The sequence below is a fragment of the Pipistrellus hanaki genome (assembly GCF_964339955.1).
Source record: "Pipistrellus hanaki genome assembly, chromosome: 21".
Classification (NCBI taxonomy): Eukaryota; Metazoa; Chordata; class Mammalia; order Chiroptera; family Vespertilionidae; genus Pipistrellus; species Pipistrellus hanaki.
In genome coordinates this window covers 7246606-7271847 of record NC_140523.1, presented here as the reverse complement: position 1 = coordinate 7271847, position 25242 = coordinate 7246606, and the positions used below count along the sequence as shown (strand labels likewise).

General features: G+C 56.6%; 2 protein-coding genes across 2 annotated transcripts in view; both read left to right on the top strand.

Moving 5' to 3' along the window:
• Positions 1 to 262: 262 nt before the first annotated feature.
• Positions 263 to 11083, top strand: CFAP161 (cilia and flagella associated protein 161). Its single transcript, XM_084869286.1, has 7 exons — positions 263 to 375; positions 1323 to 1412; positions 3129 to 3361; positions 4531 to 4615; positions 6534 to 6692; positions 8590 to 8663; positions 10668 to 11083. Exons 1-7 carry the CDS (start codon positions 307 to 309, stop codon positions 10864 to 10866), a joined length of 909 nt encoding a protein of 302 aa, XP_084725412.1. The 5' UTR covers positions 263 to 306; the 3' UTR covers positions 10867 to 11083.
• Positions 11084 to 15581: 4498 nt separating this feature from the next.
• The window catches only part of LOC311614290 (pro-interleukin-16-like), a gene marked incomplete at its 3' end in the record, with an annotated part of 33861 nt that continues 24200 nt past the window's right edge, over positions 15582 to 25242 (top strand). The window contains exon 1 of the mRNA XM_084868977.1: positions 15582 to 16121. Within this exon, the coding sequence (XP_084725103.1) occupies positions 16082 to 16121 (40 nt within the window). The 5' untranslated portion in view covers positions 15582 to 16081. The remainder of the gene's footprint in view (positions 16122 to 25242) is intronic.

The following is a 25242-nucleotide window of genomic DNA, read 5'->3' as shown; positions in this document are numbered from 1 at the left end:
GAGCTATGGGTATTCTCCTTGGACAACCATTCCTGGTGGGATTCTAAAAGGGAAGAAGCAAAAAAAATAAAAATAAAATAAAATAAAAATAAAAGGAAAAAAGCTGCAGGGGCCCAGCTAGTCCTGTCCCTGCAGGGACTGGGGGCGTGGCGATGGGCGTGTCAATGGGCGGGACATAACAGCTCCGGGGGCGGAGCCGCTGCCTCTCATTGGCCGGCGGCGCCCACACCTTGGCCAATCGCTGGAGGGCGGGCGGGTCGTCATGGCGACAGGGAACGCTAACACAGCAGCAGCAGCGGCCTCGGGATGGCGCGGAACTTGTATGGCCCCGGCGTCCGGATGGGCAACTGGAACGAGGACATCTACCTGGAGGAGGTGAAGGCAGACAGGGCGGGGTGTCTCCGGGATTCCCCCCCCCCGGCCCCCCACAACCCGCGAGGGCCCCCCCCAAGTCACACCTCAGAGTCCCCCTCCCGTCCCACCCGCTCTGACCCCCCCAGGAATCTGCTCGGAGGTCCCGCCTGCCCTGCATCTCACTCTTTCTTTGGGGTCCCTTGTTTTTTTAAAATATATTTTATTGTTTTTTAAAAAATATATTTTATTGATTTTTTACAGAGAGGAAGAGAGAGGGATAGAGAGCTAGAAACATCGATGAGAGAGAGTCATCCATCAGCTGCCTCTCGCACACCCCCTCCTGGGGATGTGCCCACAACCAAGGTGCATGCCCTTGACCGGAATCAAACCTGGGACCTTTCAGTCCGCAGGCCGACACTCTATCCACTGAGCCACACCGGTTTCGGCTGTTCTCAAATTTTTTATTCAATTCTGACCTGAAAAATCCGAGTGTCTGCTATGCAGGACGATGGCTGGCCCTCACTCGTGTGTGTGTGTGTGTGTGTGTGTGTGGTGTGTGGTGTATATGTGTGGTATGTGGTGTGTGTGTGTGGTATGTGGTGTGTGTGTGGTATGTGATGTGTGTGTGTGGTATGTGGTGTGTGTGTGTGGTATGTGATGTGTGTGTGTGGTATGTGGGGTGTGTGTGTGTGTGTGTGTGTGTGTGGTATGTGGTGTGTGTGTGTGGTGTGGTGTATGTGTGTGGTGTGTGGTGTGTGTGTCTGTGTGGTGTGTGTGTGGTATGTGATGTGTGTGTGTGGTATGTGATGTGTGTGTGTGGTATGTGGTGTGTGTGTGTGTGGTGTGGTGTGTGTGTGTGGCATGTGGTGTGTGTGGTGTGTGTGGTATGTGTTGTGTGTGTGTGGTGTATGTGTGTGGTATGTGGTGTGTGTGTGTGTGTGTGTGTGTGTGTGTGTTTCCCTCACCAGGAGCTCATGAAGGACTTCTTGGAGAAGAGGGATAAGGGGGAGCTTCTCATACAGAAGAACAGAAGAATGAAGAATCTCCTTCTGCGACCGGTAATTTTAAACCCAAACGCCGGACCCAAAATTCCTCCCCATCAACCGAGAGACCGCCCTGAGCGTCCAGATGGTGGGATCTCTGGACACATGATCATCCGGCCACTTCGTGCACATCCTATAGAATAAAAGGCTCATGTGCAAACGGTCCCCTCGACCAGGAGTGCGACCAGCAGGCAGGCCGGCCAACCGCCCATGTCCCCTTCCCCTGGCCAGGCTGGCCGGACCCCACCCATGCACGGATTCATGCACCGGGCCTCTAATATATATATATATATGCATATATATGTGTATACACACTGCGTGGCCAGATGGTGATGATGATCTCTGAATGCATAATCATCTGGCCACTCAGTGTACTTCTCTCTCTCTCTCTCTCTCTCTCTCTCTCTCTCTCTCTCTCTCCCCCCAATATATTTTATTGATTTTTTACAGAGAGGACGAGAGAGGGATAGAGAGTTCGAAACAGTGATGCGAGAGAAACATTGATCAGCTGCCTCCTGCATGCCCCCCACTGGGGATGTGCCCGCAACCAAGGTCCATGCCCTTGACCGGAATCGAACCTGAGACCCTTCTGTCCGCAGGCCGGTGCTCTATCCACTGAGCCAAACCAGTTAGGGCAAACATTTTTTTTAAAATGTTTATTTTTTATTTTTATTGATTTCAGGGAGGAAGGGAGAGGAGAGAGAGAGAAACATCCATGATGAGAGGGAATCATGGATCAGCGGCCTCCCTCCCGCACGTCGGACAGAGCCTGCAACCCAGGCAGGTGCCCTTGACCGGAATCGAACCCGGGACCCTTCCGTCTGCGGGCGGACGCTCTGCCCATTGAGCTACACCGGCCGGGGCCACACGTTTCTTTAAGGAAATAAATGGAAACACGCTGACTCGATCCCGGGACCCTTCAGTCCACAGGCCAACGCTCTGCCCACTGAGCCACACCGGCCAGGGCCGCAGTGTTTTTTTAAGGAAATAAATAGCCAAAACCGGTTTGGCTCAGTGGATAGAGCATCGGCCTGCGGACTGAAGGGTCCCAGGTTTGATTCCGGTCAAGGGCATGGACCTTGGTTGCGGGCACATCCCCGGTAGGGGGTGTGCAGGAGGCAGCTGATGGATGTTTCTCTCTCATCGATGTTTCTGGCTCTCTATCCCTCTCTCCATTCGTTTCTGTAAAAAAATCAATACAATATTGTGTACATGCATATAAGTACAACCAATGGACATAAAACTCTGGAGAGGGAGGGTATGTATGGGAGGGAGGGAGGGGGGCAAAAAAAATCAATAAAATAGCCGGGACCGGTTTGGCTCAATGGATAGAGCGTCGGCTTGGGGACTGAAGGGTCCCGGGTTCGATTCCGGTCAAGGGCATGTACCTTGGTTGCGGGCATATCCCCAGTAGGGGGTGTGCAAGAGGCAGCTGATCGATGACTCTCTCTCATCGATGTTTCTGGCTCTTTATCTCTCTCCCTTCCTCTCCGTACAAAATCAATAAAATTATATATTTTTTAAAAAAATCAATAAAATATATTTAAAAAATAAAATAAAATAAAAATAAATTAAAAATAAATTAAAAAAAAAAAAAAGGAAATAAATGGAAACACGCTGACTCGAACCCGGGGCCCTTCCGCCCGCAGGCCTGCGCGCTGCCCACTGGGCCACACCGGCCGGGGCCGCCGTGTGTGTTTATCGCGCCGCCTCCCTCCCCACCCCCCGCAGGTGCAGCTGTCGGTGACGGAGGACGGCTGCGTGCACTTCGGGGACCGCGTGATGCTGGTGAGCCCGGACCACCCCGAGCCCCAGGCCGAGCGCTTTCTCCCCGGGGACCTGAGCCTGTGCCTGGCGCCCGACGAGATCCGGGCGCGCCTGACCGACCGGTTCGAGCTGCCCTGCGGCCTCAGCGCGGCGCCCGCCCGGGCCCCGGTGGGCCGGAACGCCTTCGCCGTGCTGAGGTGAGGCCCTGCTGCCCGGGGGCCCCCCCCCCGCGCAGACCTGTCCTGGGGCTGGAGCCCGGAGGGCTGCCTGGAGGCGGCGGCCCCGCAAAGGGTCCTTTTTGTTTGTTTTGGTTTGTTTTACAAATTTCCCACATTAAAAAAAAATTTTTTTCATTCCACTTTTCAAATTCTATTTTTATTTTTTTTTTATTTTTATCTTTTTATTTTTAAAATCTTTTTTAATATATATATATATATATATATATATATATATATATATATATATATATTTTATTGATTTGTACAGAGAGGAAGGGAGAGAGATAGAGAGCCAGAAACATCGATGAGAGTCATCGATCAGCTGCCTCTTGCACACCCCCCACCGGGGATATGCCCGCAACCAAGGCACATGCCCCTGACCGGAATCGAACCCAGGACCCTTCAGTCCCCAAGCCGACGCTCTATCCATTGAGCCAAACCGGTTTCGGCTATCTTTTTATTTTTAAAATCTTTATTGTTTACATTATTACAGGTGTTCCTCTTTATTCTCCTCCCCCTCCGTTGCTCCCCTCCACCAGGTTCCCACCCCACACCCTCTGCCCTTTCCCCACCCATCCTTGTCCTCATCCATAGTTTATTTTTTTTTATCTGTGCACATATTTTAACAATGTACAAATTTTACACATTTTAAAAATATATCTTATTGATTTTTTCACAGAGAGGAAGAGAGGGGGGATAGAGAGTTAGAAACATCGATGAGAGAGAAACATCCATCAGCCGCCTCCTGCACACGCCCCCCACTGGGGATGTGCCCGCAACCAAGGTCCATGCCCTCGACCGGAATCGAACCCGGGACCTTTCAGTCCGCAGGCCGACGCTCTACCCACTGAGCCACACCGGCCAGGGCGGGCGGAATCCAGGTCCTTGGCTGCGCCTCCCCGTTTCCCGGAGGATTCAGAGGGAGGACGGCACCGGGTGCCTACGGACGTGTCGCCTTGGTCTCCTCTGAAGTCCTGGCCTCGCGGGGAGGCGGCTGGGCCCACGGCGTGTGTCCGGGGACACGGCTCGGGCGTGAACACGCGTGAAACACGCGTGGCCGGGGAGGTGGTCCGCAGCGCGGCACACACACACACACACACACACACAATGCAGAGAGAGACCGCGTGACGCCCGCCCTCCGCCCGCAGCGTGGACAGAGAGGCCGTCGGGGACGTGCTGAGGTTCGGGCAGAATTTCCGCCTGGGCATCACGCTGGGCTGCGAGGACCGGACGGTGAGTCTCCCGTGGCCGCGCGGGGCGTGTGGCCGTGGGCCCCGGCGGGCTCGTGGCTCCCTCCCGGGTGGACAGGGAGCTCGGCGGGTGTGGGCTGTGTCTCTGCAGCTTTATATATATATATATATATATATATATATATATATATATATATATATATATATATATATATAATTTTATTACAAATTTTTAAAAAAATATATATTGATTTTTTTACAGAGAGGAAGGGAGAGGGATAGAGAGCTAGAAACGTCGATGAGAGAGAAACATCGACCAGCTGCCTCCTGCACACCCCCCACCGGGGATGTGCCTGCCACCAAGGTCCATGCCCTTGACCGGAATCGAACCCGGGTCCCTTCAGTCCGCAGACCGACGATCTATCCATTGAGCAACACCGGTTTCAGCAAAATATATTTTTATTTTATTATTGATTTTATACAGAGGAAGGGAGAGCGATAGAGAGTTAGAAACATCGATGAGAGAGAGTCATCGACCAGCTGCCTCTTGCACACCCCCTACTGGGGATATGCCCGCAACCAAGGTACATGCCCCTGACCGGAATGGAACCCGGGTCCCTTCAGTCCGCAGGCCAACGATCTATCCATTGAGCCACATTGGTTTCGGCTTGGCAGATATTTAAAAAAAAAAAAAAAAAAAAAAAAAAAAAAAATATATATATATATATATATATATATATATATATATATATATATATATATGTATTTATTTACTGGAGGCCCGGGGCATGAAATTCGTGCATGCACAGGGGGCCCCCTCAGCCCAGCCTGCATCCTCTCCAAACAGGGACCCCTCGGGGGATCGGGGCTAAGCTGGCAGTCAGACACCCCTCTCACCATCCGGGACTGCTGGCTCCTAACCACTCACCTGCCTGCCTGGTCTCCACTAACTGCCTGCCCCGCCTGCCGGCCTGATCGCCCCTCACTGCCTCCCTCCCTCACCCACCGACGACCTGGTCACCTCCAACTGTAGGCCTGGTCACTCCTAACTGCCCCCACCCCTGCTGGCCTGATTGCCCCTAACTACCCCCCCCCCCAACGACCTGGTCACCTCCAACTGCCCCCGCCCTGCAGGCCTGGTAACCCCTAACTGCCCTCTGCTGCCCTGGTTGCCCCCAACTGCCTCTTCTGCTGGCCTGGTTGCCCCATACATCCTGCTTGTGCAGTTGTTTGGTCATCCCTCACTAACCCCCCTGCTGGCCTGGCCTTAGGCAGCCATCTTGCGAGGGTGTGAGGGTTAATTTGCATATCACCTCATTCTTTTCTTTTTTTAAAAAAAATATATTTTATTGATTTTTTTACAGAGAGGAAGAAAGAGGAATAGAGAGAAACATCGATGAGAGAGAATCATCAATCAGCTGCCTCTTGCACACCTCCTACCGGGGATGTGCCCGAAACCAAGGTCCATGCCCTTGACTGGAATCGAACCCGGGACCTTTCAGTCCGGAGACCGACGCTCTATCTACTGAGCCACACCAGTTTTCGGCTATTACCTCATTCTTCTATAGCACATGTGTCAAACACAAGGCCCGCGGGCCAAATCCAGCCTGCCAGGCCTTGCAATGTGGCCCGCACCGCGCTGTCATCACTGCACTCTGCTGTCAGTTTATGACATTGTCAGTTTATGACTGTTCAGTAAACCATTCAGCCCGCGATTTAGGCTGGATTCTAGATTTTGGCCCCTTCTCTGATTGAGTTCGACACCCCTATTCTATAGGGTTGATTTCAGAGAGGAAGGGAGAGAGAGAGAGAAACATCCATGATGTGAATCACGGATCGGCTGCCTCCCGCACACCCCACCCTGGGGATCGAGCCCACACCCCGGGCCTGTGCCCTGACCCGGAATCTCTCCCAGACACTGGCACCCAGTGACCAGGGCCCTCTGCTCGCTGTGCCCCCAGCTGTTCCTGTCCAGCGACCACCGCACCCTCCTGCGGTCCTCCAGGCTGTCCTTCCTGCAGGAGGTGTTCCTGACCGACAAGGACTCCTACCTCAGCTGCTGGCAGGCCGCCTACCCCGACCCCCAGCTGCGCCTGGAGTGGGAGGGCCTGCCCGTCCCGGTGAGCTGGGGCCCGGGCCCGGGGGGTGGGATGGAGGAGGCTAGACTCGCCCTGTCTCTGAAATGGGGGCTCCTTGTTGCTCATGCTGTTTCTCTTTAAAATATATTTTATTGCCGGGACTGGTTTGGCTCAATGGATAGAGCGTCAGCTTGGGGACTGAAGGGCCCCGGGTTCGATTCCGGTCAAGGGCATGTGCCTTGGTTGCGGGCACATCCCCGGTAGGGGGTGTGCAAGAGGCAGCTGATCGATGACTCTCTCTCATTGATGTTTCGAACTCTCTATCCCTCTCCCTTCCACTCTATACAAAAATCAATAAAATATATATTTTAAAAATATATATATATATTTTATTGATTTTTCACAGAGAGGAAGGGGAGGAATAGAGAGTTAGAAACATCGATGAGAGAGAATCATCGACCAGCTGCCTCCTGCACACCCCCCACCAGGGATGTGCCCGCAGCCAAGGTACATGCCCTTGGCCGGAATCGAACCCGGGACCATTCAGTCTGCAGGCCGAAGCTCTATCCACTGAGCCAAGCCAGTTTCAGCTGCTTATGCTGTTTCTGTCTCTTCTTCTTCTTTGCGCCTCACGCTTGGAGGAGGACACACATTGTGCCCTGGGCCAGCGTCCTGCCTATTTAAGATAACAAACTTAACGTATTATCTGTCGCCGAAGCCGGTGTGGCTCAGTGGACAGAGCGTCGGTCTGCGGACTGAAAGGTCCCGGGTTCGATTCCGGCCAAGGGCATGGACCTTGGTTGCGGGCACATCCCCGGTAGGGGGTGTGCAGGAGGCAGCTGGTCGATGTTTTTCTCTCATCGATGTTTCTGACTCTCCCTCTCCCTTCCTCTCTAAAAAATCAATAAAATGCATTAAAAATAAATAAAATAAGCGGAGCCGAAACCGGTTTGTCTCAGTGGATAGAGCGTCGGCCTGCAGACTGAGGGGTCCCAGGTTTGATTCGGTCAAGGGCATGGACCTTGGTTGCGGGTACATCCCCAGTGGGGGGCGTGCAGGAGGCAAGTGATCCATGATTCTCTCCCATCGATGTTTCTAACTCTCTATCCCTCTTTCTTCCTCTTTGTAACAATAAATATATATATTTTAAAAAAATCAGGGGAAATGGTCATTCTAGCTAACAATCAAAGAAAAATCACATTAAAGAACCTGACATGGCACTGCCAGGTGCTTAAAACAACATCACCAAAGCAGGGATAATGTGGTTGCCATAGCGCATAGAAATGTTAGGGTCTGTTTTTCCTTTTGGAAAACAATGTATCTTCATTTAGAGAGCTTTATTCATTTATTTTTAAAATATATTTTATTGAGGTTTTTATACAGAGAGGAAGAGAGAGGGATAGAGAGTTAGAAACATCGATGAGAGAGAGTCATCGATCAGCTGCCTCTTGCACACCCCCTACTGGGGATGTGCCCGCAACCAAGGTACATGCCCTTGACCGGAATCGAACCCGGGACCTTTCAGTCCGCAGGCCGACGCTCTGTCCACTGAGCCACACCGGTTTCAGCTATTTATTTATTAATAAAAGTACACTAATTATTCTTTAAAAAAAATATGTATTTGTATTGACTTCAGAGAAACATGGAGAGGGAGAGAGAGAGAGAGAGAGAGAAACACCCATGATGAGAGAGAATCATCGATCAGCTGCCTCCTGCATGCCCCACACTGGGGATCGAGCCCACAATCCAGGCGCGTGCCCTTGACTGGAATCGAACCCAGGACCCTTCAGTCTGCAGGCCGACTGGACTATCCACTGAGCCAAGTCAGCCAGGGCTCTATATATTTAAATAAACATGTAACGCATTCACAGAGTTTTGCTTCTAGGAACTGGAGGCCTGAACTCACGCTGCAAACAGCGCCCTTTCTTTATCTTCACAGGCGAACTCCAGGATCCTCATCAACCACAGCCACACGAACCGGGGCCTGGCCGTCCACCGCCACCTCTTCTTAAGGTACCGAGTGGTGGGGCCCAGCCAACGGGCTGTGGGCGGGGCTGTGAGGCTGTGGGCGGGGCTGTGGGGCTGTGGGCGGGGCTATGGGGCTGTGGGTGAGGCTGGGGGTGGGACTGTGGGGCGGGACTGTGAACGGGGCTATTGGGGGCTGTAGGCGGAGCTATGAGGACTGGGCGGGACTGTGGGCGGGGCTATTGGATTGTGTTTGGGGGCCACGGGTGGGGCTATGGTGGCTGTGGGCGGGGCTATAGTGGCTTGGGCGGGGCTATAGGGACTGTGGGCGGGGCTATGTGGAATGTGGGCAGGGCTATGGAGCTGTGGGCTGTGGGTGGGGCTCTGGGCAGGGCTATGGGGCCTGAGGGTGGGGCTGTGGGCAGGGGCAGAGCCTCATGCAGCTGTGGGTAGGGCTGTGGGTGGGACTATGGTGGCTGTGGGCAGGGCTGTATGGCTGTGGGCGGGGCTGTGAGGCTGTGGGCGGGATTATGGGCGGGGCTATTGGGCTATGGGCGGGGCTAGAAGGGCTGTGGGGCTGTGGGGAGGGCTGTGGGGAGGACTGTGGGGCTGTGGGCAGGGGCAGAGCTTCACGTGGCTGTGGGCGGGGCTATGAGATTGTGGGCGGGGCTATGAGATTGTGGGCGGGGCTATGGGGTTGTGGGCGGGGTCGTGGGCGGGGCTGTGGACGTCAGCAAAGCAGCTCTGATCAGACTGTGACACCAGGCAGGAAAGCCCTCCCGGTTGGGATGTTGTCACCCGGAGCTTCCCAGGTGTGAAAGGTCCCATGGGGCCCTGTGGGGCACCCCAGGCCCTGCCTGGGGGGGGGGGGTGTCCCTGGCAGTGGGGATCCCCCCCCCCAGCCTCGCCCACGGGTGAAGCTTCCGGGCACAGGCTGTACCTGGAGCCAGCACGCCACCCCCAGAGGCGAGCACGGGCCAGATACACGAGGTTTGCGTGGATGTGGCCGCAAAAAACACAAAAGCTTCTGTTTTCTTTTCTTTACTTTTTTCTTTTTGAAAAATATTTTATTGATTTCTTACAGAGAGGAAGGGAGAGGGAGAGAGAGCTAGAACATCAATGAGAGAGAGTCATCGACCAGCTGCCTCTTGCACACCCCCCACCGGGGATGTGCCCGCAACCAAGGTCCATACCCTTGACCGGAATCGAACCTGGGACCTTTCAGTCCGCAGGCCGACGCTCTGTCCACTGAGCCACACCGGTTTTGGCTGGGACCTCTTTATTATATAGGAGTATGCACCACAAGAGTATCGTAAAAATCAAGTGACAAATTTTTTTTAAAATATATTTTATTGATTTTTTTACAGAGAGGAAGGGAGAGAGATAGAGTTAGAAACATCAATGAGAGAGAGTCATTGACCAGCTGCCTCTTGCACACCCCCTACCGGGGATGTGCCTGCAACCAAAGTTCATGCCCTTGACCGGAACCCAACCCGGGACCTTTCAGTCCGCAGGCCGACGCTCTATCCACTGAGCCACACCGGTTTTGGCTGGGACCTCTTTATGACATAGGAGTATGCACCACAGGGTGTCGTAAAAATTAAGTGTCAAATTTTTTTTAATTAGAATGTTTCTTACAGCCGAAGCCGGTGTGGCTCAGTGGATAGAGCGTCGGCCTGCGGACCGAAAGGTCCCGGGTTCGATTCCCGTCAAGGGCATGGACCTTGGTTGCGGGCACATTCCCAGTGGGGGGCGTGCAGGAGGCAGCTGGTCGATGTTTCTCTCTCGTTGACGTTTCTAGCTCTCTATCCCTCTCCCTTCCTCTCTGTAAAAAAAAAAAAAAATCAATAAAATATATTTAAAATGTTCCTTACATACCGTTCTATCGGCCGGGCCACAAACACATCCCCTGTGGGCCGCGCGAGGGCCACGGGCCGTGAGTTTGACATGCTCGCTGTCGCACCCACTCCCTGCACCCCCACTCCCGCCCCCGCACCCCGGGGCTCCGGCCAGGAACCCCCACCGCTCGCTCTCTCGCTCTCCCCCGCCCAGGAGCTACTTCGGGAAGGAGGCCGAGGTGGCCGCCCACACCCACCTGGACACCCACCGCGTGGAAATGCCCCGGAACCACTGGATGCTGGTGACCGGCAGCCCCCGGGGCGCGGCCTCCACCATGCTGGACGTGCCCAGGCCGCCCGTGGAGCGCGGGCCCGCCCCGGAGCCCGGGCCGGACACCCCGGCGCCGCAGTGACAGTCCCAGGCCCCCAGCCCCCAGAGCCGGTGTGGGGATGGCAGAGGGTCAGGGGTGGGGCATCTGGAACACGATGTGGCTCAGCCAGGAGAGGGACACGGGGGCTTCTTGGTGGACGACGGGACGGGGCAGGGCGGGTGCCTCCGCGTCCCGCGCTGTGCGCCCCCGGGGCGGGGGCGTGTCTGTAATTCTGCAATAAAGCGCCTGGCCTGTTCTGAGTTTGGGGTCCTCGGCTCGGCTTCCTCCTGCTTCGGACAGTGTCCCGTGGGCCCAGCAAGACGCTGTGGGCCGCGGCTGACAGTGGGGGAGGGGGGGGTACACGGTGTCTCCTTGTCCTTCCTGTCCTGCCTCTGGCTCTGGGGCGGCTGGAGCTCTAGCTGACCAGCCACGTGTTGTTGTTGTTTTATTATTAATTTCATTTAAAAAAATATTTTATTTTATTATTTTTTCAAAAATACATTTTATTGATTTTGTACAGAGAGGAAGGGAGAGAGAGAGAGTTAGAAACATCGATGAGAGAGAGTCATCGATCAGCTGCCTCTTGCACACCCCCTACTGAGGATGTGCCCGCAACCAAGGTCCATGCCCTTGACCGGGAATCGAACCCGGGACCTTTCAGTCTGCAGACCGACGCTCTATCCACTGAGCCAAACCGGTTTTGGCTACTTTATTGTTTTTTTTTTTTACAGAGAGGAAAGGAGAAGGATAGAGTGTTAGAAACATCGATGAGAGAGAATCATCCATCAGCTGCCTCCTGCACACCCCCTACTGGGGATGTGCCCGCAACCAAGGTCCATGTCCTTGACAGGAATCGAACCCGGGACCCTTCAGTCCACAGGCCGACGCTCTATCCACTGAGCCACACCAGTTTCAGCTCTTTTAACCTTTAAAATGCACGAAGTGGGAGCATTTTAGGTTTGGTCTTGCACTTCCCCGATATGGCCAGAAGGTGTCGCTGTCCAGAGGCCCAGCAGGTCCTCCCTGGCCCGGCCCTGCTGTCAGCTGTCAGCTGTCAAGTTCATTTCCACACGCAGGGAGCTTCCGGTTCCCCATGTGCGTGTTCCCAGCGGGGAAAACCGTGCAGGCGCTGCGGCCAGGGTATCGGTTCGCTTTTCTCCTTATAGAGAGAGAGGGCTGGGGGCAGAGGTGAGAGCTGCTGTGACAGCGTGTCCCCAGGGACTGGAAGGGGGGGGGGCGGTGAAGGGGGGGTCTCCAAGGGACTGGCCAGGGGGTTCCGGTTTGAATACGGCCCCTCTGGGACCCCGATAGACCTTCCATCGATGTCTAGAGTTCCCCCCACTCTCCCCAGGAGAATGAGCTCAGAACACAGGCCTGGGGCCCCCGATCCCCAAAACTGCCCTCCCCTGATCAATGCCTAACTGGCCCCCTGCAGGCCCGATTGCTCCTAACTGTCCTCCCCTGCTGGCCTGATTGCCCCCTAACTGCCTTCCCCTGCTGGCCTGGTCGCCCCTAGCTGCCCTCCCCTGAATGCTTGATTGCTCCTAACTGGAAGAGAGAGAGGAAAAGAGAGAAAGAAAGAGAGGGAGGGAAGGAGAGAGGGGGGGAGGGAGAGAGAGAGAGAGCGCAAGAGAGAGAGGAGAGAGAGAGAGGAAGAGAGGAGAGAGAGGGAGAGATAGATAGATAGAGAGAGAGAGAGAGAGAGAGAGAATGAGAGAGAGAGAGAGAAAGAGAATGAGAGAGAGAGAGAGAGAAAGAGAGAGAGAGAGAGAGAGAGAGAGAGAGAGGAAAAGGCGGACACTGAGTGTGGAAAGAGTGGAGGGTGTGGTTGCTGGAAGGCAGAGGGACCTCCATTGCCAGAGAAGGAGGGAAGGAGGGAAGGAGGGAAGGAGGGAAGGAGGGAAAGAGCCAGAGGAAGGCCCGGGGCTGAGAGACCCTGAGCCCCAGAGCAGCCCTGGGCCCCCAGCGTGTGCAGGAGCCTCCGGGCCCAGAGGAGACCCCCAGGAGGACAGACTGTCCAGAGAGCCCCCCTCCGATGTGGCCCAGGAGGCAGTGCCCAAGAACGTTCCGGAATGCAAGCCAGGAGGGCGGCCGCCAGGGCAGTGCCATCCCTGGAGCAAAGGAAAGGGCTGGCTGCTGGGGGGACCCCCGCCCCCCCGACTTCAGAATCTGTGGGCCCAAAGCCACTGGCGTCTGCCGGGCCCTCCCTGTGAGGGGCTGCTGTGGCTGCTGTCCTTTATTATTATTATTATTATTATTTTTAAAAAAACAACACACAGTCGAAACCGGTTTGGCTCAGTGAATAGAGCATCAGCCTGCGGACTGAAGGGTCCCGGGTTCGATTCCAGTCAAGGGCATGTACTTTGGTTGCGGGCACATCCCCAGTGCGGGGTGTGCGAGAGGCAGCTGATCGATGTTTCTAACTCTTTATCCCTCTCTCTTCCTCTCTGTGAAAAATCAATAAAATATATTTAAAAATAAATAAATAAAAACAACACACATTTAGTTTTTTATTTTTAAAATTTTTTATTGATTTTTTAGAGAGGAAGAGAGAGGGATGGAGAGTTAGAAACATTGATGAGAGAGAAACATCCATCAGTTGCCTCCTGTACACCCCCTACCGGGGATGTGCCCGCAACCAAGGTACATGCCCTTGACCGGAATCGAACCCGAGACCCTGCAGTCCCCAGGCCCACCCTCTACCCACTGAGCCACACCGGTCAGGGCTGTGGCTACTGTCCTTTCCCTATCGCACCAGGAGGTGTGCAGGGCGCAGCTAACTGCACTTTTTAAAAAGATTTTTTATTGATCTCAGAGAGGAAGGGAGAGGGATAGAAACACCAGTGATGAGAGAGAATCACGGATCGGCTGCCTCCTGCACGCCCCCACACTGGGGATGGAGCCCACAACCCGGGCATGTGCCCTGACCGGGACTCGAACCTGGGACCCTTCAGTTCACAGACCCATGCTCTACCCGCTGAGCCACACTGTCCAGGGCCAGGTTTATTTTCTTTTTTCTTAAAAAAAAAAAATACATTTTTATTGATTTATTTATAGAGAGAGGAAGAGAGAGGAATATGGTGTTACAAACATCCGTGAGAGACAAACATCCATCAGCCGCCTCCTACACTCCCCCCGCTGGGGATGTGCCCACAACCAAAGTCCATGCCCTTGACCGGAATCGAACCACTGAGCCACACCGGCCAGCGCCAGGGGTTACTTTCCTACAGCTCCTGAGGTCAGGAGGCCACCATGGGTCTCGCAGGAGCTGGGGGAGGTTCCGTGTCTTAGCTCCCCGGCTTCCGAGGCCCCCCAGGCCCCGGGGCCTGGCCCTCCCCCACGGGCACAGCAGGGCGTGGCTGCCCTGGGTCTGTCTCCGCCCCGGATCAGCCCCCTCCGCCTCCTTCACCCAGCGGGAGGGTGAGAATAACCCATTAGTGTCATGTCGTCAGATGACCATCCTCACTGCCCTCCCATACCATGATCACAGGTTCCCAGAACAGGATGTGGGCAGCGTGGGGGCTAGGACACATCAATAAAGAAATATATTCACACACACTCACACACACACACACACACACACACACTCACACACACACACACACACAATGGGTCCTTTAGAATAAATAGTCCCTCCCCAAAACCGGTGTGGCTCAGTGGATACAGCGTTGGCCTGTGAACTGAAGGGTCCCAGGTTCGATTGCAGTCAGGGGCATGTACCTTGATTGCGGGCACATCCCCAGTCGGGGCGTGCAGAGGCAGCTGATCAATGTTTCTCATTGATGTTTCTTTTTCTTAAAAAAATTTTTAAAAAAAATATATTTTATTGATTTTTTACAGAGAGGAAAGGAGAGAGATGGAGAGTTAAAAAACGTTAATGAAAGAGAATCATCCATCAGCTGCCTTCTGCACGACCCTACCTGAGGATGTGCCTGCAACCAAGGTCCATGCCCTTGACCGGAATCGAACCCGGGACCATTTAGTCCTCAGGCCGAGGCTCTATCCACTGAGCCACACCGGTTTCAGCTCTCATCGAGGTTTCGAACTCTATCCCTCTCTCTTCCTCTCTGTAAAAAAAAAATAAATAAATATAAAAAAATCAATAAAATAGCCGAAATCGGTGTGGTTCAATGGATAGTGCATTGGCCTGCGGACTGAAGGGTCCCGGGTTCGATCCCGGACAAGGGCATGGACCTTGGTTGCGGGCACATCCCCAGTGGGGGGCGTGCAGGAGGCAGCCGATGGATGTTTCGCTCTCATCGATGTTTCTAACTCTCTCTCTCTCTCCCTTCCTCTCTGTAAAAAAAAAAAAAAAAAAAAAATCAATAAAATATATTTTTAAATAAAATAAAATAACATAATAGTCCCTCTTGTCCACCCAAATCTAAAAATAGGTCCTCCTGGACGGAGTAGGCGGGGACCAGGGCCACAGGGGCTGACAGGACGCCAGAGGCCGGCCCGGGGCGGGGCTGGCGGGGCCATTCCCGCCCAAGCCCCCTCCCCATCACCCCGCCCCCTCCCCACCCTCCTCCCAACCCCATCCCCATCTCCCGGCCCCATCCCCATCCCCTTCCCATCCCCACTCCCATCCCCATCCCCTCCGCATCTCCCGCCCAATCCCCTCCCCATCCCTGTCCCACCGGAGACCTGGGTGACTGCGCGCCTGGACCGGAGCCACCTCCCTCCACCTTGGCCGCGCGCGCCCTGCCCGGCGGCGGGGACACAGGCCGCATTGAGTGGGCCCCGGCCTGGGCGGGTCAGTGGGAGCGTGTCCCGCTCCGCGCCCCCGGAGAGAAGGAGAGAATGAATCACCGGGGGCGGCGTGTGCCCGGCCAGCCCGCCCCGCGCGCCCGCGCTGCGCTCCGGCACAGAAAAGTGTGTGTGTGTGTGTTTGGGGGGGTCCGTCCTGCAGCCACTGCCACACCTTGGACCCCGAGACCGGGCTGCGGGGCCGGAGGAAGCCTGGGGGTGTTGCCGTTCCGTTTGGGGCGCGGGGTCCCCGGCCCCGGTGCCCGCCTTGGGGGTCCCCAAGCTCCCCGTGGCGCGCGAGGCTGGGCTGGAGCGCGCGGCTCCCCGGTGGTCTCTGGGGGCCTGGACTTTCGGGGCTCGGCTCCGAGGCTCCTGGCAGGGACCCCCCCACCTCACCCCGCCCCTCTCCTCCTCCTCCGCCCTGCCCGGGAGTTTTGGGGCAGTTTCCACGCATCTGCGCCCTCCTCCCCCGCCGGGAGGCCGGTCCGCGCCGCCCTCCAGCCCGTGGATGGGTCTGCACAAGCGGATCTTCCCCCGCTGGGGGGCCGGTGAGTGAGTGAGGGGGCTCCGGGGGGCATGGGGGGGGAGGGGGTGCAAAGTGGCACCAGGGACTGGGGAGCCGCGGCGAGGGTGCGTTGCGTCTGCTCACGTGCGTGGTGCCTGTGCACACGTGTGTGTGTGTGTGTGTGTGTGTGTGTAGGGGCAGGACCGCTCTGTGTCCTGGCGGAGCGCCCCAGGCTGCTGGGAGGGGGGGGTGTCGCCGGACCCCCAGACTGATTCGGCCACTGGCCACCGTTTTTTTCCTTCTCCTCCATCTCCTCCTCTCTCCTCCTCCTCCTCCTCCTCCTCCTCCTCCTGCTCCTCCTCCTCCTGCTCCTCCTCCTCCTGCTCCTCCTCCTCCTCCTCTCCTCCTCCTCCTGCTCCTCCTCCTCCTCCTCCTCCTCCATCTCCTCCTTTTCCTCCTCCTCCTCCTCTTCCTCCTCCTCCTCTTCCTCCTCTTCCTCCTCCTCCATCTCCTCCTCCTTCATCTCCTCCTCCTCCTCCTCCTCCCCATCTCCTCCTTTTCCTCCTCCTCCTCCTCTTCCTCCTCCTCCTCTTCCTCCTCCTCCTCTTCCTCCTCCTCCTCCTCTTCCCCTCCTCTATCTCCTCCTCTTCCTCCTCTTCCTCCTCCATCTCCTCCTCCTCCATCTCCTCCTCCTCTTCCTCCTCCATCTCCTCCTCTTCCTTCTCCATCTCCTCCTCCTCCATCTCCTCCTCCTCCTTCCCCTCCTCCTCCCCCTCCTCCTCTTCCTCCTCTTCTTCCTCCTCTTCCTCCTCCATCTCCTCCTCCTCCTCCTCCTCCTCCTCCTCCTCCTCCTCCTCCTCCTAATATTTTTATTGGTTTCAGAGAGGAAGGGAAAGGAGGTGGGAACAGCGAGAGAAACTTCCATGATGAGAGAGAACCATGGACCGGCTGCTCCTGCACGCCCCCCACTGGGGATGGAGCCCGCAATCCGGGCCTGTGCCCTTGACCGGGAATCGAACCCGGGACCTCCTGGTTCACAGGTCAGCGCTCCACCACTGAGCACACCGGCCGGCCAGGGCAGCCGTGTCTGAGCGTGCACTCCCTCTGTGGGTGTGGGGGCGCCGCCGGAGCACCAGGTGTGGGTGTCTGCCAGGGGCAGGTCCCTCCCCCTCCCCTTCCCCGCTGGGCTGGTCCTGCAGGGGCCGAGCGTGGGCGCAGGGACAGCGGAGCCCCAGACCCGTGCCCTGGGGTCCCTATACCTGACTGACACCTGCACCAGAGGGCTGCTCAGGACCGCCTCCTCCTTGCCCTCCAGAGACGAGGGGTATGAGGGGCTGGAGCCAGGACCAGGGTAGGGGCGGGGTCAGGACTGGGAGGGGCAGGGCCGGGGCGGGGCCTGGAGACAGGGGCGGGCCTAGGGGTATGAGGGGGCGGGGCCGGGTCTGAGGGCGGGGCTGTGGGGCATGAGGGGGCGGGTCTGAGGGGCGTAAAGGGGCGGGGCCAGGGTGGGGAGGAGCAGGGGAAGGGCCTGGAGACGGGGGCGTGGCCTGGGGTATGAGGGGGTGGGGCCGGGGCCAGGACCGAGGGGCATGAGAGGGTGGGATGGGGGCAAGGCCTAGGTGTATGAGAGATTAGGTATGGGTCTGGGGCGGGGCCGAGGGGTGTAAGGGGCAGGGCCAGGGCAATGCCAGGGCGTGGCCAAGGATGAGAGGGCCCATAATTGGAGCGGGTCTGGAGGCTTGAGGAGCCGGGCCTGGACCAGATAGGGGCGTGCCTGGGGCGTGGCCGGGGCGTGGCCAGGGCTGGGCATGGCCAGGATTGGGGCGGGGCCAGGGGCGGGGCCGGAGGCATGAGGTGCTGGGTCTGGGCCAGGTAGGGGCGTGGCCAGGGCGTGGCCAGGGCTGGGCATGGCCAGGATTGGAGCCGGGCCAGGGGCGGGGCCGGAGGCATGAGGAGTCAGGCTAGACCAGGTAGGGGCGTGGCCAGGGCTGGGCGTGGCCAGGGTAGGGGCGGGGCCAGGGCGGGGCCGGAGGCATGAGGTGCTGGGTCTGGACCAGGTAGGGGCGTGCCCGGGGCGTGGCCAGCGTGGGGGCGGGGCCAGAGCCGGGGCCTGGGGCGGGCAGGAGCAGGAGCTGGGAGCAGCTCTGAGCCCCCGGCTTCCCAGTGAGCGCTGTGGGCGTCAGCCTGGGAGCTGGCATCCCCCAAACACAAGAACCGGCTCCGGTCCGGTTCCGGCCCGGGACGCAGCGGGGAGGGGAGCTGCCACCAGGGGGCGCTGCGGGGGCACCCGCGGGGCTGAGGGGGGGGCCGGGGGGTGTCCCTGGGCACAGGCTGCGGGTCCGGACCAGCCTGTCCGCTGCCGGGCCTGGGGGTGCGGGTGCCCCAGGAGGGCCTGGCTGGGGTCGGTCTCCCTGGTCACAGCCGCAGGCCCTGTGGTGAGGGTCCCTGCAGAGCATTTGGGGGAGCCCGGCCTGGGAGGCGAGGGAGGCAGAGCTGAGGGGTCCCCCGGGGTCCGGACCCTGCAGTGGCCTCTCCCTGCGCCCGGCTGCCCGGCCAGGCCTCACTGGGGGAACGGTGGGGTGCAGCCCAGCACAAGTCCCGGGGAGGCCGGCTGGGAGCTCCCACAGAGCCCGTGTGCTGTGCCTGGTGCAGGGGCTCTGCTGGCAGCACCCCTAAGGATAAAGGCGGCAGGGCAAACGGGCACCAGGACACCCGCCATCCGGGCCTCCCACAGCAGTGCTAGGGTGTCGGCAGGCCACTAGGGACCCTACCCATGCAGGAATTTCGGGCAGCAGGCTTCTAGTTTTGTTTTTAAGTTAATTATTGAGCCGGGCTGCGTGGCTCAGTGGGTTGAGCATCGACCTATGAACCACAAGATCACAATCGATTCCCTATCAGGGCACAGGCCCGGGTTGCGGGCTCCATTCCCAATGTGGGGCGTGCAGGAGGCAGCCGGTCCGTGATTCTCTCTCCTCATGGATGTTTCTCTCTCTCTCTGAAATAAAAAAATATATATATTTAAAATCCTATATAACAGCCGAGACCTGTTTGGCTCAGTGGATAGAGCGTTGGCTTGGGGACTGAAGGGTCCTGGGTCCCATTCCGGTCAAGGGCATGTACCTTAGTTTCCGGCACATCCCCAGTAGGGGGTGTGCAAGAGGCAGCTGATCGATGACTCTCTCATCGATGTTTCTAACTTTCTATCTCTCTCCCCTTCCGTTTCTGTACAAAATCAATAAAATATATTTTTAAAAGAATAAAAAAAAAGAATAAAAAATAAAAATAACCATGGGGACTCCATTGGGGGGGTTAGATGGGGGTCTCCTGGGGCCTCAGCCAGGAAGAAAGGAAGGAAGGAAGAAAGGAAGGAAGGAAGGAGCCCTGGCTGGTGTGGCTCAGTGGGTAGAGCGTCAGCCAGCGGAGTGAAGGGTCCTGGGTTCGATTTCAGGCGTCCCCTCTGCCCGGGGAGGCAGAGCTGGCGTCGATGGGACGGTAGCCAGGCCAGGCGTGTCTCCCAGCCAGGGCGTGATGTGTGGGAGCTGGCCGGCCGCAGCCACTTCCCCCCATGGCTCCGAGTCCCTCTGCCTGCGGGCGACCCCCAAGACCCCGCTCTCCGGCTCCCTCCTCCCCTTCCCCTCTCTCAGCCCCTCCTCTCACCGCCCTTTAGCTAAGGTGACCAGACGTCCCGATTTCTAACAATGTGTCCCGCCTCCCGCAGCGTTTTATAAAAGTCCCGATGTCTGGAAAGAATGCACCACAAGCCAGGGAGCCGAGGGAGAGCGGGAAGGGAATAGACGGTTTTTCGGCAGCCAGGTGGCTATGTGGCCAGGATAGGGGTTTTATATCATTTTTGTTGATTTTATTGATTTTTATTTTATTTTATTGATTTTGTACAGAGAGGAAGGAAGAGGGATAGAGAGATAGAAACATCAATGAGAGAGAAACATCGACCAGCTGCCTCCTGCACACCCCCTACTGGGGATGTGCCCGCAACCAAGGTACATGCCCTTGACCGGAATCGAACCTGGGACCCTTCAGTCCCCAAGCCGACGCTCTATCCACTGAGCCAAAGCGGTTTCGGCCATTTTTGTTGATTTTATAATGTCACACTTTAATGATCACAAATAACTGCTGAGAACGGATTATCGAGAACTGCTTATCCAAGTTCGCATGGTCCATCAGTGGTTAGAATTGTGGCATACGCACTATCCTTACCAGGAACTAATGCTGCGACTGAATGCGTTGTTTTTTTTTTCCTACGGTAAATAAAGTGTGGGCGTCAGAAAAGTCACAGTTACGTGCTGAGGCGTTGAAAGCCATGTTATGTGTGAAATATAATTTAACAAATTCTTGTGAAACATTTCGTGACTTTTTAAACAATGACAGCAATCTACTAAAAAAAAAAAATCACTCAAATGAGAAACATGCCAAAGAATAAAATAATACATAATTTTATTTATTTATTTTTTATACATTGTACTTATGTTGAAAATTTTTTAAAAATATATTACAATGCTGTTTTTGAGTTCTATGAAAAAAAATTTTTAAATATATTTTATTGATTATTTACACAGAGGAAGAGAGAGAGAGAGAGTTAGAAACATCGATGACAGAGAAACATCGATCAGCTGCCTCTTGTGGGATGTGCCCACAACCGAGGTCCATGCCCTTGACCGGAATCGAGCCTGGAACCTTTCTTTCTTTCTTTCTTTCTTTTTTTTTTAAAATATATATTTTATTGATTTTTTACAGAGAGGAAGGGAGAGAGATAGAGAGTTAGAAACGTCAATGAGAGAGAAACATCAACTCCTGCACACCCCCCACTGGGGATGTGCCCGCAACCAATGACATGCCCCTTGACCGGAATCGAACCAGGGACTTTCAGTCCGCAGACCAACGCTCTACCACTGAGCCAAACTGGCTTCGGCTCTATGAAAATTTTTGTTGCTCCATATAGACCAAATTTTTAATCAAGAACCCCTCCCCCCAATGGTGTCCTGCTTTACCCATGTTAAAATCTGATCACCTTTTTTATTTTATTGATTTTCCACAGAGAGGAACGGAGAGGGACAGAGAGCTAGAAACATCGATGAGAGAGAATCATCCATCAGCTGCCTCCTGCACACTCCCCACTGGGGATATGGCCTGCAACCAAGGTCCATGCCCTTGACCAGAATCCAGCCCGGGACCTTTCAGTCCCGCAGGCCGACGCTCTATCCACTGAGCCACACCGGTTTCGGCAAATCTGGTCGCCTTACCTTTAGCGCCAGGGAGGCGCGGGGCTGTGTGGGGCCTGGCGCCCTGGGCCTGGCAGCTCCTGGGGGAGACCAGGGGAGAGAGGGCAGCCTGGAGAGCCTGCAGGGCGGCGGGGCGGGGTGGCATCCGGCAGACTGCCTGGAGGCGGTGTCTGGCCTGGAGGCGGTGACCGGCAGCCAGTCCTTGAAACCCAGGCCAGCTGGCCAGCAGACGGGGGTGCGAGCGAGCAGAAAGGTCAGGGGCAGGCGCCTGCTGGGGTGCGGAGGAGGGAGGGGGCGAGGGGCGTGGCTGGAGCGGCCCGAGGGGGAGCAGGCTTGGCGGGGCAGGGGCCTGGCATTCCAGGGCGCTGAGTCAGGTCTGCCAGGACAATAACAAACGAAGAAGAGGAAAGCCCGAGTTTCTTCATCTTGAAACATCTTGCTCTCTGATGTGCGGTGGGCGGCCACGTGCCATGGATAATTGTGTGGGCAGATGGACAGACGGACGGAGGGGGCGGGGCAGGGGGGGCAGAGGGGGGTAGAGGGGGGGCGAGGGCTGCCTGGACCAGGCGGCTCGGACCCGTCTGAACACTCAGGAGGGGCTGGCCCCGGTCTGGGGGGCCCCTGGCACCCCCTGGGAAAGCAGAAAAGACACACGACTCAACCCTGGCTGGTGTGGCTCAGTGGTAGAGCGTCGGGCCCTGTGGACTGAAGGGTTTCCCGGGTTCGATTCCCAGTCGGGGGCACGTGCCCAGGTGGCAGGCTCCATCCCCAGTAGGGGGCGTGCAGGGGGCAGCCGATCCTTGATTCTCTCTCATCATGGGTGTTTCTCTCTCTCCCTCTCCTTGCCTCGCTGAAATCAATAAAATATACTGGGAAGGAAGGAAGGAAGGAAGGAAGGAAGGAAGGAAGGAAGGGAAGGAAGGAAGGAAGGAAGGAGGGAGGGAGGGAGGGAGGGAGGGAGGGAGAGAAGGAGGGAGGGAGGGAGGGAGGGAGGGAGGAAGGAGCCCTGGCTGGTGTGGCTCAGTGGATAGAGCGTCGGCCTGCAGACTGAAGGGTCCCAGGTTCGATTCCAGTCAGGGGCATGGACCTTGGTTGCAGGCATATCCCCAGTAGGGGGTGTGCAAGGGGCAGCTGATCGATGACTCTCTCTCATCGATGTTTCTCTCTCTCTCCCTTCCTCTCTGGACAAAATCAATAAAATATATTTTTAAAAAATAATAAAATAAAAAACATATTAAAACAAACAAAAACAAACAAACAAAAAAACGGTCTGGTGACCCAGGCGAAGTGGAGGGCAGGACGGTGTGGCTGGCGTGGATGCAGAAGCTCCTACTGTGTGCTGGCGCATAGTGGGCGCTGTGCCATGTCCCTGTCCCTTCCTGCCTCCTGCCCCCCCTCCCACCCTCAGCTGCTGCCAGGCTGTCGAGGGAGGCGGGCGCCCTGTGGGGTGCTGCTGGCCCGGCCCGGCTGTCCTCTGCCAGCCCAGCAGATGGTGCGCTCTGCTCCGAGCCCCCCCGCCACCCCCCATGCCAGCGGCCCCTCCTCGGAGCAAGCCTTCCCCGCGGAGCTGTCAGATGGCTGTGCCAGGCTGCCCCCTGCCCACGGCACCTGTCCACAGCGGAGCCGGAGGCGGCTCTCCCTCTGCCATCCCGGCCTCCAGCCCCGGCCCTGGCCCCACACGGACAGCGGCGTCCGAGGCAAACGCGTGTCCGTGTCTCCTGCTCCGCCGGCTCTGCCCGGGCCCCGGGCCCCCGGGCGTCCTGGACGGGAGGGTGCCCGGGCCCAGCGGGGCAGCCGGAGGGGCCGGGAGCCGGGAGGCAGGTGCCGGGTGAGTGAGGCCGGGGAGCCGGCAGGGACAGGGTGGCTTCGCCGGGGCGCGGGGAGGGCTGGGTGCTGGAACACCTGTCACATGTGGGTGCTGGGCTGCGGGGCGGGGGCAGGCCCCGTGCTGCCCTGTGGCCGGGGAGAGAGAGGGGAGGGATGAGGCACGGCTGGGGGTGGAGGTGGGATCTGGGGTCACTGGTTTTCTCTCTGCAGCCCCAGGGGCCTTGGGTTTTGGGGTTTCTTTCTTTAACAAAAACAAAAACATATATATTAATGCCGAAACCGGTGTGGCTCAGTGGATAGAGCATCGGCCTGCAGGCTGAAGGGTCCCGGGTTCGATTCCAGTCAAGGGCATGGACCTTGGTTGCGGGCACATCCCCGGTGGGGGGCGTGTAGGAGGCAGCTGGTCAATGTTTCATCGATGTTTCTGGCTCTCTATCCTTCTCCCTTACTCTCTGTAAAAAATCAATAAAATACTTAAAATAATAATAATAACGAAGAAAGGACTCTTACCATTCACAACAACATGGATGGACCTGGAGAGCATTATAAATATATATATATTAATGTCAGAAAGGAAGGGATAGGGAGAGAGAGAGAAACATCCATGATAAGAGAGAATCATGGATCAGCTGCCTCCTGCACGCCCCCCACTGGGGATGGAGCCCGAAACCCAGGCCTGTGCCCTGACCCGGAATGGGGCCCTGGCCCCCGGGTCCGGGCCACGGCCACGGCCACGGCCACGGCCACAGGGAGGCGCATGGAGGCAGAGCTGCCTCTGCTGGGGGTGGTGGTGGGAGTGGGGCAGCTCCTCACTGAGGAGAGCCAGCCGCCAAGGGCAGGGCGTGGCCACCGCCTGTCCCCGCTCTGCTCACCCTCCTCCCCCCGGCCCCTGGGCTCAGCGCAGGTTGGCCCTGAGGCTTCTGGCTGGCATCCCAGCCACCTCGCCCTCCCAGGCTGTGAGGATGCAGAGGGACCCGGAGCCCCGGCCTCCCACTCAGGCCTGGGCCCCTGCCTCCCTCCCCTGGGATCAGGGCCAATTTCTTTCTTTCTTTCTTTCTTTCTTTCTTTCTTTCTTTCTTTTTTTTTAAAAACATATATATTTTATTGATTTTTTACAGAGAGGAATGGAGAGAGATAGAGGGATAGAGAGCTAGAAATGTCGATGAGAGAGAAACATCGACCAGCTGCCTCCTGCACACCCCCCACCGGGGATGTGCCCGCAACCAAGGTGCATGCCCTTGACCGGAATCGAACCTGGGACCCTTCTGTCCGCAGGCCAACGCTCTATCCACTGAGCCACACCGGTTCCGGCAGGTGTATGACTCTTGTTCAGTCTCTTCCCGCACCCCCACACCCACTTCCCCCCGAGAATTGTCAGTCCCACTCCCTTTCTATGCCCCTGATTCTATTCTTTTTTTTTTTATTTTAAAAATATATATATTTTTTTATTGATTTTGTACAGAGAGAAAGGGAGAGAGATAGAGAGCTAGAAACATCGATGAGAGAGAAACATCGACCAGCTGCCTCTTGCACGCCCCCTACCGGGGATGTGCCCGCAACCAAGGTATATGCCCTTGACCGGAATCGAACCCGGGACCCTTCAGTTCCCAAGCCGACGCTCTATCCATTGAGCCAAACCGGTTTCGGCCCTGATTCTATTCTATTCACCAGTTTATTCTGTGCATCAGACCTTTTTAAAGGCTAATTTTTTATTATTTTTTTAAATTCTCAGACTTGAAGCGTGGCTACCGGCCCTGGCCGGTGTGGCTCAGTGGATAGAGTATTGGCCCGCGGACAGAAGGGTCCCGGGTTCGATTCCGGTCAAGGGCACATGCCCCAGTTTGTGGGTTTCTGATGTATCAGCCTCTCCTTGGTCCCTGGGACTAGGGGTGTGGGAGGAGGCAGATGAAGGAAGGCGGGGGGGGGGGGGGGGCGGCGGGGGGAGACAGTCAGGCACCTGGAGGCCTCTCCGCTGCCCACAGGCTTCTGGCCGGTGATCAGGGCCAACCGGGATCTTCCAGCTGCCAGCCCTTCAATCCACGCTGCCCCCTGGTGGTCAGCACCAGTCATAGTGAGCAATCGGTCTCCGGTCAAACTCCC